Here is a 19336-nt window from a genome sequence, read left to right as displayed (position 1 = left end):
CCCTATAACACTGTTGATAATTCCGTTTTATATGAATTCCATGTTGTACGAGTCACTTAAATTTTAGAAATACGTGTGTCGGGCTGTGAACGTCTCACGTATTTGTAAAATCTAAGTGACTCGTACAACATGGAATTCATATAAAACGGAATTATCAACAGTGTTATAGGGGGGTCGACTGTGTCGGGCTGTGAACGTCTCACGTATTTGTAAAATCTAAGTGACTCGTACAACATGGAATTCATATAAAACGGAATTATCAACAGTGTTATGGGGGGGTCGACTGTATAGAAGATTCCAGAACAATCAACAATAGTTAAAATTTAAAGAAACCAATGCCAAAGAAAGCTAGCCTTACAGATGAACATCAAGACAAACCATTCATTAAGCAAAAGCCAAACAATTACTGGATTATATCGGGCTATATTACTACTACTATTATTAATTAAATGCTACGTAATTTGGCACAGAGAAAGATGTTAGATGCCATCCATCTTTTGCTAAATGTAATAATTATAATTTAAATTAATATTTTAATAATTAATTTAGAAGGTTCTGGAAAGAATTGGCCCAAAGTGGGACTTGAACCCACAACTCCCATTTACCATGCTGTCAAATTATCAGTTACACTATCTGAACTTTCATCAGATCTTTACTTCCAGAACTTAATGTGGATATAATCATTCATCTAGAACTGAAAAAAATCTCAAGCTTAAAGAGGATTTAAAGCAGCGATGAGTAACATATCCTGGATGCAGACAGCAGGGAACTTCATATCCTTCTGGTGGATCACATGTCTTTTTCTTCTTAAGAAGTTCATAAACAAACTAGTAAAGTAATACAGTAAAACTCAGTTTAAAAATTTCTCAAAGGAGAAATGAAAATAATATAACTTTTTTCCATAATTCATCTTTCTTAATAATGTGTTGCTACATTCAATGAATTACCACATTTCTTACTTACTATGCATTTTGGGTACAATTGCACCCAAAATGCATAGTAAGTAAGAAAATAAAGAATACGAAGATAAGCTAATGTCTCTGATTAAATGTGGTCCAGGCAAAAAAACAGTGGTTATTTCTGTAGAATTAATCCATGAAGTTTTCATCAATTTTTTGAGGAAATATTTTTTGAAAAATTGATTTTAAAGGAATATATGTAAGAATTTTTTAAAATAATTTTGTTGGTTAATTTAAATGTAATTTTAAATATTTTATTTTATTGTTTATAGAATATACAAAAATACCTGCTGAGGAGGGACAAGTGTGTCCAAAACGCAAAATTATGTATGTGTCCAGGTATATTAAGTAAAATAAAAAATGTTTTTCTGTAAAACTTCGTAACATTATCTGTAAAGCCAGTATAATAAGTCCCGATAATAGAAGATACAAAATTATAGACGAAAATTTATATTTTAGTATTCACCCTTCTGTTCGACAACCTTATGCCACCTGATGGGTAGTCTCATAATTCCATCTGTGTAGAATTGGGTGGGTTTCTGATTGAAGAAATTATCGATATGATTTTTGATATCTTCTAGAGATTGAAATTCTATGCCATTTAAATTATTCTGCAATGAACGAAAAAGATGATAGTCTGAGGGAGCAATATCCGGAGAATATGCAAGGTGACTCAAAACATCCCAGTTAAAGTCTAGAAGTTTTGGTGCATGTTTAACGATATGTGCTGTCTTGCACATATCCCTTGCACATTTCTTGCAAATGTCTTGCACATTTGTCATGTTAGAGGTAGCATGGTGCCAATAATCTTGCAACATGATAACGCTCGTCCACACACCTCGCGTGCAACTGGAGAGGCTCTGTGAAACTTGAAATTTGAACTGATTCCACACCCTTCTTATTCCCCCGATCTTGCGCCTTGCGATTTTTATTTTTTTTTCCTCTACTCAAGAGAGGTCATTACACCTCGGACAATGAGGTGAAGGGGCTGTCAAGTCCTGGATTCAAGAAAAGTCGGAAGAATTTTTCAGTGACGGAATGAAAAAACTTGTTACACGTTGGGAGAAATGTGTTAGCCTTAACGGTGACTATGTTGAAAAATAAATATATGATTTTGAAGCTTAAAAATTGTACTTTAATGTACTTTTTGCCCAATCTTGCTATTTGTTTTTGTTCATGTTCTACAAGCATGTGTGCATTACTTTTCAGCCTACCCTCGTAGTTGATCATGGGTTTGCACTTCACCAATGAGCAAGTCATGTGTGAAATTCGAAGTTCATATAATTTCAAAAAGGAAGTTAATCCTTTAAATTTATAATAAATTCCTTTAACTAAAGGAATTTGGACCTACAAAAATGAAATATAAAGTGCATGAGAAATTTATAACCTTTCTGTTTAACTATAAACATTCTCATGATCAAACCATGCATAGTTTACACTTACAGGCAAAATTCGTCATATTGTTGTCATTCGATCACCACCTTTAACCCCACACCTGCTAAAACAATTGGTCACCTGACAAATTTCCCACCAAAAAATGTATAAAAGCCATCCTCCTTCCCCCCTCAGGGGAGTCGCCAATCGAACGGACAACAACGAAGATGGGCCATATCTTCACCTCATACCTGCTGTACACCCTTAATTGGAAGACCTTGTGCCACACTGAGCACTGCTTTTCGAAACCTTAAAGTCAGAAGCATCCATCCGATATTATCTCAGAGGTATGATATATTATTGTGAACTCTCTCTCATCCGCGAAGTCGAAGGAGTTTTGTGTAAATTTTATTTAGTTAGTTAGTTTAATAAACTCCTGTTTTGTTTTTAAATGGTGTCGTTACTCGACTTTGCCAATGTCTTATCGTCGGCCCCTCCGACTCTCCGCCACTCGCGTAACGCGTAACTGAACAAAATGCCATCCCTGACAAGAAAGTAGGTCACTGGAAGGAGAGGACTTCCCAACCTCCCCGGCGGCTCACACATTTGTTTTCCAGTTTTTCTAACACCAGAATATAGAAAGTTCTCTCTGAAGGCATTTCCTTTCAACATATCACTTGTGTGTTGCATTGCCATATTTTGTCAAACAAACTGAACCCACATTTAATAATGCTTGTCAGAACTTGCTGTTTGTTACAAGTTTCAGTGCCCAATAGCCATGTAATAAAATTGTAATATCTATTTTTAAGATAATGAATATGTCCTAGTTGATGATTTATTAGGAGTTATTATACTGGATAACTGGTTCTGCAAATTAAATAAACAAATTCAGAAGAACAGTCTTTATTTATCACCTGAACATATACATGATATCTTTGTGTTTCAGACCTGTTGGTCCCTCATCAGCAGGTTTTGAACCAACATTCTGATTCTTGGGTTTTTAAATACATCCTCAAATCCAACAATATTCAAACTAAAAATTAATATTACATATCCAACCTTATTCATTATCGAGCTTTTGCTTCATTATCGAACATTTTACTTTGAATATTGTTGGATTCGAAGATATATTTTAAAACCCAAGAATCAGAATGTTGGTTGAAAACCTTCTGATGAGAGGCCAACAGGTCTGAAACACAAAGATATCATGTATGTGTTCAGGTGATAAATAAAGACTGTTCTTCTGAATTCGTTTACTTAATTTGCAGAACCAGTTTCCAGTATAATAACTCCTAATAATAAATATGTCCTAGTTGGTGATTTATCTTAAAATTATTTAGTTAAGGACACAAAGGCATATAAATTGTAATATCTATGTTCAAAATAGCCCACGTATGCAAAATAACACTCAAAATTTTGTGTTTTCATAATGTAACATTTGTCTTTTTCTACATACAATTAAATGTATGAAATTTTTGACAGGATGCAGTTGAAAACTTCTTAAGCAAGTCTATTTTTCAGTCATGAACTATGATTTTAGTGTACTTTATTTTGTATCAATAGGGTGCCAGAAATTTTCTTAAACAGAAACTTTTTATACAGAAAAAATTTGCACATCTGTTTGGGGAAAAAAGTAATTGAAATTAAACTTACACAGGAAAACTTCTAATACAGGAACTTCTTAACTAAGTTCTATTTTATATATTTTATTGTCATCTTTTCCATCAAGTTTAATTTAAATGTTTTTTAGGATAAATATCAGCTTCTTGTTTTCAATCTAGTTTTATTATGCAACTGTAAAGTTGCAAAATAAAACTAGATTGAAAACAGGAAAATAAAATTATGTTACCAAAGTCCTGGAGGCCATATATTAGAACCTCAAGGACTGCAGATCACTCATAACTGCTTCAAATATGATATCTACCACATGTTGATACAGGCTCAAAAGAAAGTTGATTTGCTGTCACTACCTTTTTCAGCAGTACAGAAAAAATGTGAAAAATATTCTCTTTACAGATGGAAACTTTTATAACAGAGATAAATTTACCAAGCAAAATGACTATCACTATGCCAAAACAATGAAAAATCTACTCTTGCATGTCCAGAAGTCTCAAAGGGCTCACCATCCAGGAAGTGTAATGGAATCAATTAGCAAAGAAAAGCAGAACTTCATTTTGTATCAATAGGGTGCCAGAAATTACAAAAAAAGAAATTCTCCAAACAATAGAACCATTGAATAAAAATTCTGTTCAAAAATCAAACTTGGCTTTTCTGCAAGACTCAGCTCCAGCCAACAGTGCAAAATCACATTGGGTTAGTTAAGAGAGAAAGTTCCAAAATTTCATTTTGAAGGAAGAATAGCTTTCTGCATTGCCTGACCTAAATCCATTAGATTAATCCATAAGACCAACGTTTAAGTTATGCTAAATCTCATACAAGTGTGATCCGCAGGGGAGGTTGGGAAGTCCTCTCCTTCTGGCCACAGGTCGGTGACCTTTTTCCTTGTCAGGGATGGCATTCACGTTCTGTTACGCGTTACGCGAGTGGAGGAGAGTCGGTGGGGTCGACGATAAGACATTGGCAAAGTCGAGTAACGACACCATTTAAAACAAAACAACAGTTTATTTAATGCGATAACTAAATAAAAGTTTACAAAACTCCTTAGACTTTGCGGAAGAGAGAGAGAATTTACAATAATATTTCATACCTCTGGGATAATATCGGATGGATACTCCGGCTTTAATTTCTGAAAGGCGATGCAAGGTGGGGCCCAAGGTCTAAGGGAAGTTAATGTCCGTCTTGGTCGTTCGATTGGCGACTCCCCCGAGAGGGGAAGAAGGATGGCTTTTACACTTTTTGTGGTGGGAAAATTAGTCAGGTGATCAATTGTTTTAGCAGGTGTGGGGTTAAAGGTAGTGATTGAATGGCAACAATATGACGAATTTTGCCTGTAAGTGTAAACTATGCACAGTTTGATCGTGAGAATGTTTATAGTTAAATAGAAAGAGTTATAAACTTCTCATGCACTTTATATTTTGTTTCTGTAGGTTCAAATTTCTCTAGTTAAAGGAATTTATTATAAATTTAAAAGATTAACTTCTTTTATGAAATTATATGAAATTCGAATTTCATACAAGTGTTAAGGTTCTCAAAATGTCCCTTCTGTGAGAATGGGTGTCTTTCCATTAGAAGTATCTGTACTGCTATCAAAGAGTAAAAATCAAGGATGAAGACTATATCACAACATATGGTGGGCAAAATAATCTCTCTCTATTCCAGCACAACGTTTAATGCGTGAAAAACGTTTTCGACCATTTTAAGTGATCTTCCTCAGTTCAAATTCGAACCATATAATGAACAAAATGGTCGAAAACGTTTTTAACGCATTAAACATTGTACTGGAATAGAGAAAGGTGTTTGTTTATTTTATTTAATTAATTCCAGTAAGCATTTATTTATATGGTGGACATTTTAAACATTAGAAATGCATGGTATTATCCACTTGTTATAAAAAAAAAATGTTTATAATAATACACTAGTCAAAATAATTAGAGGAGCCTGTGATTGCTCTTATTGAAGAGTGAAAAAAGTCTCCAACACTTCATCAGCAATATCATTGATTTTATGCCATACAGACATACTAAAAAGTCGTTTCTTTTTTTTTGGGCTATGCAGATGTATATGTTATGGACTAAATGATTAAGACAGGCATTATGAGTAATTACAAAATCAGACACTGTAAGAAATTTCAGGTTTTTTTTATCATAATTTACCAGATTGACCAGTCCCTATGAATTTCCTGCTCATTCCTTCTATTTTCCTGGTCAGGCATAGTTATCAGAGCCGGCCCTACCATTGGGCGAACGGAGCAGAGCCGCTCCAGGCGCTAAGTCCTAGTGGGCACCTCAGTGGTAAAGAAAATTAAAGGGTATAAATTAGGGGCAACCAAGGGATCTCGCTCCATCGCCATAATAGGATCTCGCTCCATCCTGAAATTCGTCTTGGGCCGGCACTGATAGTTATAATAATGATTTGTAGAGTGATCATTCAACATGTGCTAGCCAACGAGCACTTGCATCTGAGTTGAGCGTGTGTTGCATTTGTTACTAAATTTTAAATTCATGTAGCCAGTAGTTAAACTTGTGTATCATTTTAATTTTATTTTTGCCTCTTAAAACAGTGTTTTCTTCTTTGAAAAAATAAACAATTATGGAACCATCATTAAGTGATTTAAATAACCTCTTCAGCAACCAATTAAACGAGTTAATAGAAAAAAAAAGTCAGAACAGTCAAATTTTTACAAAATCAGTGTATTTGACAATGATACAAAAGGTGAAAGAGTCAAAAACCAAAGTGGCTTTGAAGTTACCAGAAGAATATCAGCATTTACATAAATATGACATAGTATATATTGGAGAAATAGAAAAATAAATTGTGCCTGTAAAAGAAGTTAATTTGATTAACCTTTGTAGAGAAGGTTAGTCTGATATGGTGCTATCACAATGTAATGGAAAATAAGTGTGGATATTTTTTAAGAATTTTCCCATGCGTTTTTCTTGTTTCCGTTTCGAAAAAAATTTTTAAACAGTTATGTCTAGTAAAGAAAAAAAATCTTTATTTTTTTTTCACGGTAATTTTTGGCTAAATTTTTTAATATCAAAAAAAGGCTGAAGATGTAGCCTATATTCTCAGACATTTTTACAATTTTTGGTGCACTGAGCATCCTACATAGTGATAACAGCAGANGCAATGTAAATTTATACTCATACCAAGACCACCTGACTAAATTCGTTCAACTATGCCTGTTAATATCAAAAAAAGGCTGAAGATGTAGCCTATATTCTCAGACATTTTTACAATTTTTGGTGCACTGAGCATCCTACATAGTGATAACAGCAGAGAATTCTAAGAATTTTCCCATGTGTTATTCTCGTTTTCGTTTTGGCAAAAATTTTTTGAACAGTTACGTCTAGTAAAGAAAAAAAATCTTTATTTTTTTTTCACGGTAATTTTTGGCTAAATTTTTTTGTAGATATCGATGTCGTTCTCCAGTGCCACGTGATTGCCCTTGTCGGGTATATCCATCTATCACTGCAGAGTGGTTAAATATTACATTCACACTGAAGAAATATTTCAGATATTGCATGATGCCAATACTGCTATTGGCCATGGCAGCAGAAACCATATAGAAAAAGAATTAAGTACAAAATATAAAAATATTACAAGAGAGATAATCATAATTTACTAGAACTAAATCTCTCAGAAAAAAACAATGTTCTTAAGAAAAGCTTGATAGTTAAACCAATTTTAAGTAATGAAATGAACTCAAGATGTCAGGTTGACCTTATATGCAGTCATGAGCCAATGAGCAATGTAAATTTATACTCATACCAAGACCACCTGACTAAATTCGTTCAACTATGCCTGTTAATATCAAAAAAAGGCTGAAGATGTAGCCTATATTCTCAGACATTTTTACAATTTTTGGTGCACTGAGCATCCTACATAGTGATAACAGCAGAGAATTCACCAATAATGTCATCAAAAAACTGTGTAGTATGTGGCCTGAGTTAAAAATGGTGCATGGAAAGCCCAGGCACTCACAAAGCAGGATTAAGTAGAAAGATGTAATCAAGACAAAGAATATGCTTACTTCTTGATTTGAGACTAACACTAACAAATGATCAGAAGGATTATGTTTAGTACAACAGATGAAAAATCGAGCACATCATACTGGTATGAAATTGCAGATATGCCATTAGATAGTGGGTAAGTTGATGGAACCCTCATTAAAATTGATGCCCTAAATGAATATGAAGCTGCTTTTGTTGACTGATGTGGAAACTATTTATTAAATATTATGCTTATATTTGGTCCATCATTAAAATATTATGTATATGCAAAATGGCTATGTAGCATTACTGATGCAAGTGTGTTGAAAAATAGTACATTGAGTTCATGAATGACTGCTAACACTATTTCTTTATAATATTATGATTATATTATGCATGACTGAAAATATTAGTGAAATAATTTATGAATCAAATTGAAGCAATTATTAAAACAGAATTAACCCAACAATCATATTATTTTATGGAAATATTATTATTATTTAATAGTATTAGTAACTTTTATAAAACAGGATATTTTGATAGAGTTATGAGTACAGTTTTATTTGTACAAATACTTCTGTAATTAATTGTATCTTCATATCATTTTTTAACTATAATTATTTAAAAAGTATAAATTTAGTAAAAATTATGAGTTGCTTATTTTAATGATATCATCAAAACAAAACAAAACAAAAATAAATCATAAAATAAATTGAATTACTCTTTATCCAAATGAATAAGAAAATATTTCTTTGAAAATTGTGATATCAATATTACTACTTTTTGCTATTACCAGTTCTGTACAGAAAAATGTATATTTATATGTTCATAATTAAAACCTGTAGGCCTATGTGGTTTTTCTTTACATTAATTCTTTTTAAAACATATATATATATATTTTCAATGTGTGTGTGTGTGTGTGTGTGTGTGTATTTAAATTCATGTTGATTTATATTAAATTTTACAAAATTAAATTGTGAAAAGCCATTTAATTATTTTTATAAATTTTTTGAAAAACAAAACATATTTCTCTTATAAATTAAATAAAAGAGTTAAAAAGATCCTTATTTTTTTATATCAATATCATTTGAATAATCATTAAAACCTAGTAAAAATGTTATTATTTTTTACAGTAAACATTCTATTTTTCAATAACAAGCAAATAACATTTCTTACTAATCCTTATTAATCCTTTCTTAAATTTTACTGCTAGATTTTCTAGTTTGTGAGTAATTTTAATATTATATTACATCAAGTTCTCAGTTGTTATTACAAGAATTTCTTCAGACTTTTTTCTTTTTGTTGTTTCAACTAAGATAAACCTTTAAGTTAAAATTATCACAGTTTTTTTTCCCTAGTATACTAACCTAAAAGAAATATCTAGGCCTAATCATATAAAGATATTAAAGTAATTCTTACTATCCTTACTAACTCTTGGTATGTATAATTATCAAAGTAATTGAGATTTTTATAGTCATTATTAGTTATTTCAATTAATTTTATTGAAAGTTTATTTAAATCATAAATCACTACTAAATATGAAGAGTGAAAACCTCACTCTAAACTTCTTAATTTTTAATTTATGTTGATCCTATAGTAAGAATAAGGACTTCCGATAAATCTAGAAATTCAGTTTAATCCATTAAATGCATGACTATTTCAACTAATACACAAAAATCTACATAGATATCTTATTATCACACTAAAGTATAGTCTTATTCTATAATAAAGTGGACAATCAAATAAACACAACTATACTTGAGTAACTACCTTATTATGAGAAGAAAAAGATTTTTTGAATAAATGGGTGAAGTTAGCTGAAATAGCTTTAAACATCAGTGAATTTGCAATAAAATAATATTTCTTTTTTCAAATTTCCAATATATATTTCTTTTTTTTTTTAATTAACTATTTATAAGAAAGTAATAGCAATTGTGGAAATTATAAAATAAAATTTATTAAGGCTATACAAAATAATATGACTTCAGTTGTTTCACTTCAAAAGTAACTATTACATTATACAATTGTTACATGCAACAAGCTTAGATTTACAAACAAAATTAATAAATTCCATGCACAGTGAAAAATAAAATATAAAATCAAAAACCATACTCACTTCGATTTTCACTTATTTCATTCTAAACCGATCATCATACATAATTTACTTTCAAAGACTAATTCTGAAGTCTGTACTTTATTGCAGCTCTCATGCTTCTCTTATCATTTTTTGTTTGCTTCTTAATACATTCTAATGGTGTAAAATTTCATTATTTTATTGTTTTAATAGGTAACAGATCTTATTACTCTAATTTATTCTTAAAAATAAAATTTTGACTGATTATGCATTGAATGCAAGTCAAAACAAATTCATAGTATTATTTTTAATATAAATGATTTCAGATTAATACATCAAATGATAAATAAGTGATAAAATTTTTATCATAAAATATTATAGATCTATAACATTAACAATTATAGTAAATTTGTTATAATTTATAGATGTAATTGACTTTTAACAATAAGCATTTCATCCAATCTTTATGTTTAAATATAGAGTACTTACAAATAATCAATTACAAATTATGGCATTAGATGATGATATAATAAGCCTCAAATAATAAATTAAACGCAAATTTGTTTAAAACATTTAGGCCTAACAAATGAATTATTTTTTAATGTTTTGAATAGTTTATTTTTTTTTCAGAAAGTAAAAAATTAAAATATTGTCAAATTTTTAATATTTGGAACACACTTTATACAGTAAAATACCTATCTAGACCATTAAAGTGATTATTATTCAAAAATTAATTTTCTTCCGTATAAAATAATCAATATTTGACACTATTTATACCTTCAAGATACAAAATATCGATGTAAATTCAAACTATAACGATATACGGTTTACAAGTAGTTAGGCCTAACTTCAGCCTTCACAACGTATTCGAAAGACAAATCTGCTTACAAACTAGTTTTTAAATGTTAAAGCGACAATAAATACGATTTTTTTCGTATAAAATATCTCAAATTATTACTTATTTAATTCAAAAGATCTCAATATTCAATTCTAATTAATTATTTTCCAATTTAGGAAATATATAGATCATCGTCCATTTAAAAATTAAAATATCGTTTCCGACTTAATAATTTTCAAGTATAAAACCAGTATTTAATTGCTTTTGTAATATAATTATTTTATAAATTATATTTCTAGAGCTTCAGATATTTATTGGGATTTTAAATATGAATATTTAGCTTGTGAAATAATGAAAATTATTTTGTTTATGTCTAAATATGTATTACATAAAAAGATATTTAAATAAACAAACACATAATTTTTATTTTTATGAAAACTGCTGAATTTTATTTACAATTTCAAGGAAATTACAAATCTTATTTTAAAACGTATTACCCTGTGTAGAACAAACACATATATATTTATTATACTTTTTGGATAATGCAAACTATTATTTTTTGTTAAAATAACAAATATAAAGAAATCCATTCATGCTTATTTAAGATATAAATTATATTTCTTTTGATCTTTATTTGCTTGAAATCTGAAATTTTAACACAATAATGCATTCAAATTCTAAACATTGTGAAGAATTTGATTAAATTTTATCCCTAAATTATTTGAAGATGAAAACAAATGACAATATGATTTACTGAATATCAACAGATAGGTCTACTATTCAATAATGTTTAATAATTGCTAAGAATTGAGAATTTTAAATATAAAACTTTAATAGTATTTTATAATAGATATATATTGTATTTAGGTAAAGTATTTAGATATATATCTGTTTATTTTACTTAAAACTTCACAAACTTGAATCAGATTTAATTACCAAACAACTGTTGTGAAATGTGTTAATTAGTTTGATAATTTGATCAATTATCAATTGCTTAATAATTAAATAATGCAAAAAAATAGAAAAGACTCTTATTAACAAACAACAGTAGATGACACCAAAATCATATAATATTTAATTTTTGTGTATTTATTTGATAAACGAGCAAAATAAATGCATTTAAATTGGCACAACTTCATCTCCAACGTTTTCATGTGGATTTAAATGCCCAACTGCAATTACTGTCAAATTACCAAAGACAAAAATCCAGTGTTTATACAACACTAGATTCCCTTCCAATTGTTAATACACGTGTCTGTGTATTGTTTTAAGGTGTGTATTTAAGAGAATAAACGGGGAATTAGATTTTTTAAAACTATTCTTTAGTCAGGTAAAGGGACTTTGACCGATAGTGACCGTCAAGTGTATAGATCAACTTACTTTTTCCACAGAAAATCCACAATGGTTTGATGTCGCTCTTTAATCCTTATATAGAAATGTTTAATAAATTCCTATTTTACGTTGATATTTTATTAAATGAACAGAAATATTAGATTGTAGAGATGTCATGTTGCAGAGAGCACTATATTCTATACGTTCTACTCATAAAAATGGCTGATGACTTTTCAACTTCTCTAGCTACTTTCATATATTTGATTAGACGCTTCATCTAAAGGTGCATAAAATTAGAACTGGTTCAAATTGATATCAATTATTATATATATAACTTCGTTTTCCTATATAATTTGCAATTTAATGTTGGTAAGAAAGTTTAAAGAAGAATTGGATCTATATTTCTAATGCGGAAGAATACATTTGTATTACAGTACATCAATGGAAACGGATAAAGATGATTGTTACACGATTCAATATTTTTCTATGTAAAATATTTATTTTAAAAAATTCATAAATTTCATTTTATTTCTTTCATTTTAATTTTTTTAACATTTATCTTTCGTTAAATCTATTATTATTATTATTATTTTTATTTTTCTATTTAATACATTTTAAGTTGTTATTTCCGTGATGAAATACCAATACATCATTTAAACAATTCCTAACAAATTTACAAAAATTCGAGAAATAATCTTAGAAAAATAAGAATGAAACGAAAAGTTGCAAAAGTTTTTAATAAAAATCTCACATGCTTTTAAAATAATTTAAATATTTTTGAATATAATCGATTAACGTTTTCGAATGTAGTAGGAATTTTGAATTTTATTTAAAGACAGCTTATACGATTTTTATTTTGGTTGCTATAAATAATCTTGCAAAAAGTCGATTAATTCGAATAGTGAAAAGTTTGAACACGAAATAATATTAATTTTTTAATGGTTTTGTAAATAATTTATAGATTGAATTTTTCATTTAATTAAAGTTTTGAGATTTTTCAAAATTTAATTTATAAAATAAAATAATCTTGCCGATCCGTTGCTAGTAAAGGGTTTTAATACAGTCGGAAAGCCAATAACATAGTCTGTTTCATTTGTAACCGACTATGTTATTGGTTTGCTTATCCAGTTGTATTAGAGACGCTTTACCTGATCGCCTGTTAGTTACGGGTTCGAATTCCATTTTAGCAACATTATTACAACAAAAATTGTAACATTATCATAAAAATATTACAATTTTCGAAATTAATTTATTTCTGTTCTGTTTACTGCAAACGAAATTTTGAAATAATTTTAACGTTCTTGATTTATATAGCTCACTTCGCGTTTCTCTTTTTTAAATTATTTATTTTGAGTTTAGATGTATAAAATAAACATTTTTATATTATTTTGATTTTATAAAATTGATACAAACCGATTTTGAAATCCTCATGTCGTAGTGAAATTGGAAAATCCTTGAAACTTTGCAATACGAAATTTGAAATAAATACAGTAGAGCCTCGATTATCCGACCCAATTGGGGACTGGGGTTGGTCGGATAATTGAAAAGTCGGATAACCGAAAAGTATGAAAAAATCCATTATTAGTGTAGTATATTATTATATCCCATGTAATTAGTATATTAGTATATCGCTATTAACCTACTTCGCGTTGAATTTTCATCGATGTTAAGCCTAACAAAAATTTTTTAAAATAATAATCGTCGCTATTGTATCGTTAAAAATTATAAAATTAAGCCTCGTTTAAATACTGGCTCCCTTTCATGGTCGAATGAGTGTTGACAGCTAAAACACGTAAAAATAATATTAAAGTAGCCAAGACATAGCCAAATATTGTAGCGCCACATCACTAGCGGACATTTGAAATTTGCCAACTAGGACGGTCGGTTAATCGGGGGTCGGATAATCGAGGCTCTACTGTACATGTACTGCATATTGATCAAATTTTTCATTGAGCCTTCTTTCGAATTATTTTTCTAATTATTTTAAAATAGAAGTCATTCGAAAGAACTCGACACCCAAGTGAAAATATAAGCTAGACCCTGTTGTCGAAATATAGCATGTCCTAACTAAAGATATAGTTTGATTTGTTCTCTTGAAGAAAAACTCTATTTTGTGGAATAGTTTTATAAAAATTACAGAAAATAATGATACAAACATCTGTGATACCATATAAAAATTAATTTAATACTTACAAGATTTGATTTATTAATATATATATTTATTTATTGACTCTTTCCGTCCTCTTGGCACTAAAAGGATCTCTCTTTTCCCATGTCTATCATGGATTTGGCCAGACTCATAATGGGATCGGGTGATGAGGGTCGTGGCCTAACGTATCCGAGACCTATCATCCGTGAAAAATCCCAGATATGTTCCTAATCTGCACTTGTAATAATAATTACTTTATTATAGAAAAACATGACACTTTTCTATTTTGACTTTCCAAGACATCCGACGTGCTTCACACAATGACTGACTCTTCGCCGTATCTATGTCATACTTTTAGAATGTCGACCACTACAGGGGTTCCAGAACTGGGAGGCGATGGCTACCCACTTTTTCCCCTGCTAAAAATCAAAAAAGGTTAAAACGTAAATCAGAAACACAATTTACACAATTTTTATTTAGTTTTTCTGTGTGTAAAAAATATAAGGGTTGTTTCAGAGCTTAATAAATAGATATATTTAATATAATATCAGTTTTTAAGTCGGCGCTGACCTCCACTAAGAATTTCTTCAGCAGCTCTTAACTTCACAATTAAGATTGAGGCATGGGAAACGTCAGGATGTGGAAACCACATAGCGGAAGGTAGGAGGAGGGGATATTATTAATTCTGTCATTACTCTCGAATATCGATTCAGAATCATATGAAGATTCGACAAGTTCACCAGAAATATCGATGTCTTCGAAATTACTGTAATCCTGTTACAGGTTGATTTTTCTCACAGCAACATTCCAAGTTAGGTGACGAAAGACTTTGTCGGGATAAAATCGTCCGACATACGATTTCCCGCACTTTTCCGTATTTTCAAACGAACGACGGTTGTCACCATGGGAACGCCGATCAGACAACTTCGGAAACTCGACCCGGATTGGCTGCAAGACATCGTACGACCAGCGGACGTCTTGTAGCGCTTCTAAGTGATTGGTGGAATTCCATTTCCCTCAATCCGTATAAAAGGATTGAGTTTAGGCGGGAAGTTTAGTTCGGGCTATAAATTTGCTTGGATTCTCAAATTCGTTAAAAAAACTTTGGCGCGAAATTCAACCGCCATCTTGGTGTGCTCATTTCGTTCCTCGATTTCAGTGATTTTAAGAAACTCTTTCCTGCGACTTTCGTCGACTTTACTACAGAACCTTATTCTTTAGCTTCTGGTCTTCCTCTTTGATCTCTTCTCTGCCCAGGTAGGAGCTTTCCTCTTTCTTTCTGCCGGAGTGGCTAATCCTCCGGACTCGGTAATGGCGTCGCCCTCGCGCGAGCGCCTTGGAAAGCCACCATCGGGATCGGAAGCACCCACTACCTATGACGAATTTAGATTTATTTCTCCTCTGTCGGAATTGGAGAAACTCTTCTCCATCCGTTCGTCCCTTCCCTCGGATCAAATTTATACGATTTTTCTAGAAGGACAGGGACCTCTCCGACGTCTTCGTCCGGCCGAGCTCCACGCGGCCCTCAAACTGCATTTCCCCCGACCGGAGTTGCTGCTAGATGTCCGCTACTCCCGTAGTGGTCTTCTAATTATCAAAACTCGGGATCACCAAGCCGCAGAGGCGGCTCTTCATATTCCCGATATTGCCGGAATACCAGTCCGTGGCCGTCTGGCCCCGGACTGTGCCCAAACCGCTTATCTCCTTCGTGGGGTGGACCCGTCGATCACAGTCCAAGAAATTTACGAAATACTTTCGGATTCCCACCTTCCAATCCTAGAGATACGTCGTTTTACACGACGGGACGGGGATAACATCGAGCCTAGCTCCACGGTTTACTTCTCAGTGGCCAGTGCTTCCCCACTGGAATCTGTTACCATCTATTACCAAAGATACCACTGTGAGCGATATATTCCTCGCCCACGCCAATGCAGGCGATGCCTCAATTTTGGCCACTCGTCCACAACATGCCGCGGCCGCCGCAAATGTATTACTTGCGGGGCTGACCATGACCCGGTCACATGTACTGCCGCTGCGGCCGGCTGTGTGCGTTGCGGAGGAGAACATTCTGCTGATTCTCCCCGCTGCCCAGCCTATCAGCAAGAGGCACGCCTGTTAAAATTCAGCGCCATCCAGCGCTGTTCTTATCTAGAAGCCAAGCGCTCGCAGAGCAACTCCCCAAAATCATATGCAACAGTGGTCTCAACTTCCCCCCCAAAACCGTCCGAGAGGACCCCTCGTTGTGAAAAACAGCCAGCTCTTTCTACTATTGGACAGACAGGTGACATTTTGATTCTAACCAACCGTATTTCCCAATTGGAATCCGTAGTGGAGAAGTTATGCGCGGAGTTAAGTCTTCTTCGCTCGATCATTCAGCCTAACCCGCTTAACCCTACTCAGGAGTCCCTCCGTGAACCGAGTCTGAACAAGGATTTGACTGCATCCACGTCAAATAAGCGCTCTTCCCACCCGGTGGGCCCTTTGACTCCTGCCCAACTCCCAAAGAAGAAGAAAGGATCTAAACCTCGTCCCACCGATCCATTGGCGGCATCCGACTCAGAAGGTCAAAATTCCGACATGGACCACACGTACTCCACGGGGTCCACAAGTGTAACTCCCCTAGAAGACTCCTGCTTTGCCTCCCCAGCCGAGAAGGCTAAACTTCGCCGCCACCCGCCCAATACCCCCAAGCAAAATGTCTAATCCCTCAAGCATTTTGCAAAATCTCCGCTTGATACACTGGAACGCGAGAGGTCTTCGTTCTAAACGTGATCTCCTTTTGGCGGCATCTTGGCTACGTACCGTGGACATCATCCTGATACAGGAGACGTGGCTAACTCCCGAAGTGGTCCTTTCCATTCCAGGATTCACTCTCTTCCGCCAGGATCGCACCTCTGCTCAGGGAGGGGGTCTCCTAACAGCGGTCTCTCACCGGTGGCCCGCCCGCCAGCTGCCCCCTGGTCCCAAGATCACCGGCATCGAATATCAAGAGACCTTGGTATACTTTTCACGGGCTCCTCTCTCCCTTGTAAATGTATACTCCCCACACGGCGTCCTTCCGGCTGTTTCACTGGACCCCCTTTTGAGGGGCAATCACAACCCTCGCATAGTGTGCGGGGACTGGAACGCTCATCATCCTTATTGGGATAACGAGTGCAATCGCCCAGACATCGCGGGCCGCACCCTCTTCGATTGGTTCTCATCTGCGAACTTATGCTGTTGGAACTCTGGGGAACCAACTTATTTCCACTCAAACGGTTCATCAGCTATAGACCTGACCTTCTGCTCCCCGGACCTATTAGGTTCTGCCATATGGAGCCCTTGCGTGGACACCCTAACCAGTGACCACGCTCCTATTTCGATCACCCTATCTATCTCGGGCACCCCTAACCCGACGTCTACCCCTCGTTTACACTTTTCAACAAACTGGAGCCGTTATTCAAATAACCTCGATCAGCGTTGGACTACCGAGGAATTGATTCCAACTTCGTATAACGCCTTTGTAGACACTATCCGTGAGACGGTCTCCTCTAATACAATAATTCGCTCCATTCCCTCGGGTCAACCACCGTGGTGGACTCCCGAATGCAGTCGCCTTAGAGCGCTTAAACGTCGCGCGTTCCGTCTAGCCTGCAGGCGGGCGTCTCTCACCTGGTGGGATAAATATAAACAATTAGGAGCGAAACTCCGTCGGCAGACCCGTCAGGCTCGTCGGGAGTGGTGGGGTCGTTTGTGTGCCTCTCCCCCCTCTCCATCCACACTCTATCGTATCTTCCGTCGTCTGAGATCCCCGCCGGCGATCACGGACACCCAACACATAATCCAAACGACAGACTACCTACTCAGTCCCATCCAGCAGGCGGAAGCCTTTGCATCCTTTTTTGGGCGTACCCGCCCAAGGGGCACCTTTGCTCCCCTTGATGATCCCCGGCTAGGGGCCCCAAAGTTTGACGATTCCCCCTTTCATCTCCTCGAACTTCGCCGGGCCATACACCGTCTTCGGAACACTACTCCTGGCCCAGATGGCGTAAGATCACACGCCTTACGGACCCTCCCAAAAGTGGGCCTCTCGGCCCTCCTCAATCTCTTAAACAATCTCTGGGCCTCAGGGTCCTGCCCCCCAGACTGGACCTCCTCTACCGTTGTTCCGATCATTAAACCGGGTCGCCCAGCGACGATATGCGCCTCTTATAGACCGATCTCTCTAACCTCTCACGTCGCAAAACTATTTGAACGGCTAATCCTCTATCGTATCCATAAATGGACCTTTCACTCTGAAATCCTCCACCAACACCACTTTGGCTTTCTCCCCTACCGAGGGGTAGATGAGGCCCTTATTACGTTACACCACCATATAGCCGTGGCCCGAGCAAGAAAGCACTGGGTGTACCTAGTCGCACTCGACCTAGAAGGGGCATATGACTCAGTGTGCCAAGAAGGACTCCTAGCTAAATTAGAATTTTTCGGTATGGGAGGGAGACTCTTGTCCTGGCTTAAATCGTTCCTATTACATCGTTCTTTTCGCGTCCGTTGGCGCGGAGTGCTGTCACCTCCTCACGCCTTTATCCAAGGCGTCCCCCAGGGGAGCGTTCTTGCCCCCATTCTATTTACATTATACATGGCAGACCTTTGGACCGCTCTCCCCTCCAATGTCACCGCCGTCCTTTACGCGGACGATCTATACATTCTCACTTCGAGTACAAGGCCTTCTCAAGCAGCTCGCAAAGCTCAATTAGCCCTGGACCACCTTGAACACTGGGCAACCACATGGAGTTTATCCTTTTCTGCCACTAAAAGCGCTTCCGTCGATTTTTCTGCCAAACTCCACCGCCCTCCACTTACTTTGTCTCTTAACTCAGGAAATATCCCTCAGCGCCCTTCTCTCCGCATCCTCGGTCTTCATTTTTCGCACAACTTTACTTGGCACGCCCACGAGACTTTCTTAAGAACCAAAGTGACTCGTGCCGGTTCCCTCCTCGAATTTTTTGCTTCTCGTAG

At 34.7% G+C, this 19336-nt stretch overlaps 2 protein-coding genes across 5 annotated transcripts in view; one reads left to right on the top strand and one right to left on the bottom strand.

Moving 5' to 3' along the window:
• Positions 1-13621, bottom strand: part of LOC111636078 (histone-lysine N-methyltransferase KMT5B-A-like) — a 92165-nt gene extending 78544 nt beyond the window's left edge. Inside the window, exons 1-2 of one of the 4 annotated variants that reach the window (XM_023381248.1) lie at positions 13603-13621; positions 10062-10193 (exon numbers count right to left, since the gene is read on the bottom strand). The gene's annotated coding sequence lies outside the window, so the exon portion shown is untranslated. Of the gene's footprint in view, positions 1-10061; positions 10194-10508; positions 10585-10796; positions 10990-12237; positions 12614-13602 lie in introns of those variants that run through there. The other 3 variants (XM_023381244.1, XM_023381245.1, XM_023381246.1) reach the window with 3 other exon arrangements.
• Positions 13622-15387: 1766 nt separating this feature from the next.
• LOC111636076 lies at positions 15388-17173 on the top strand. Its single transcript, XM_023381241.1, has one exon. It carries the CDS (start codon positions 15650-15652, stop codon positions 17039-17041), a length of 1392 nt encoding a protein of 463 aa, XP_023237009.1. The 5' UTR covers positions 15388-15649; the 3' UTR covers positions 17042-17173.
• The last annotated feature ends 2163 nt before the right edge of the window (positions 17174-19336 follow it).

Source organism: Centruroides sculpturatus, unplaced genomic scaffold (genome assembly GCF_000671375.1).
Source record: "Centruroides sculpturatus isolate CEXI.00-Female unplaced genomic scaffold, Cexi_2.0 scaffold923, whole genome shotgun sequence".
In the NCBI taxonomy this organism is placed as follows: domain Eukaryota; kingdom Metazoa; phylum Arthropoda; class Arachnida; order Scorpiones; family Buthidae; genus Centruroides; species Centruroides sculpturatus.
The sequence above is the reverse complement of the archived record's forward strand: the minus strand, read 5'-3'. Positions and strand labels throughout refer to the sequence as shown.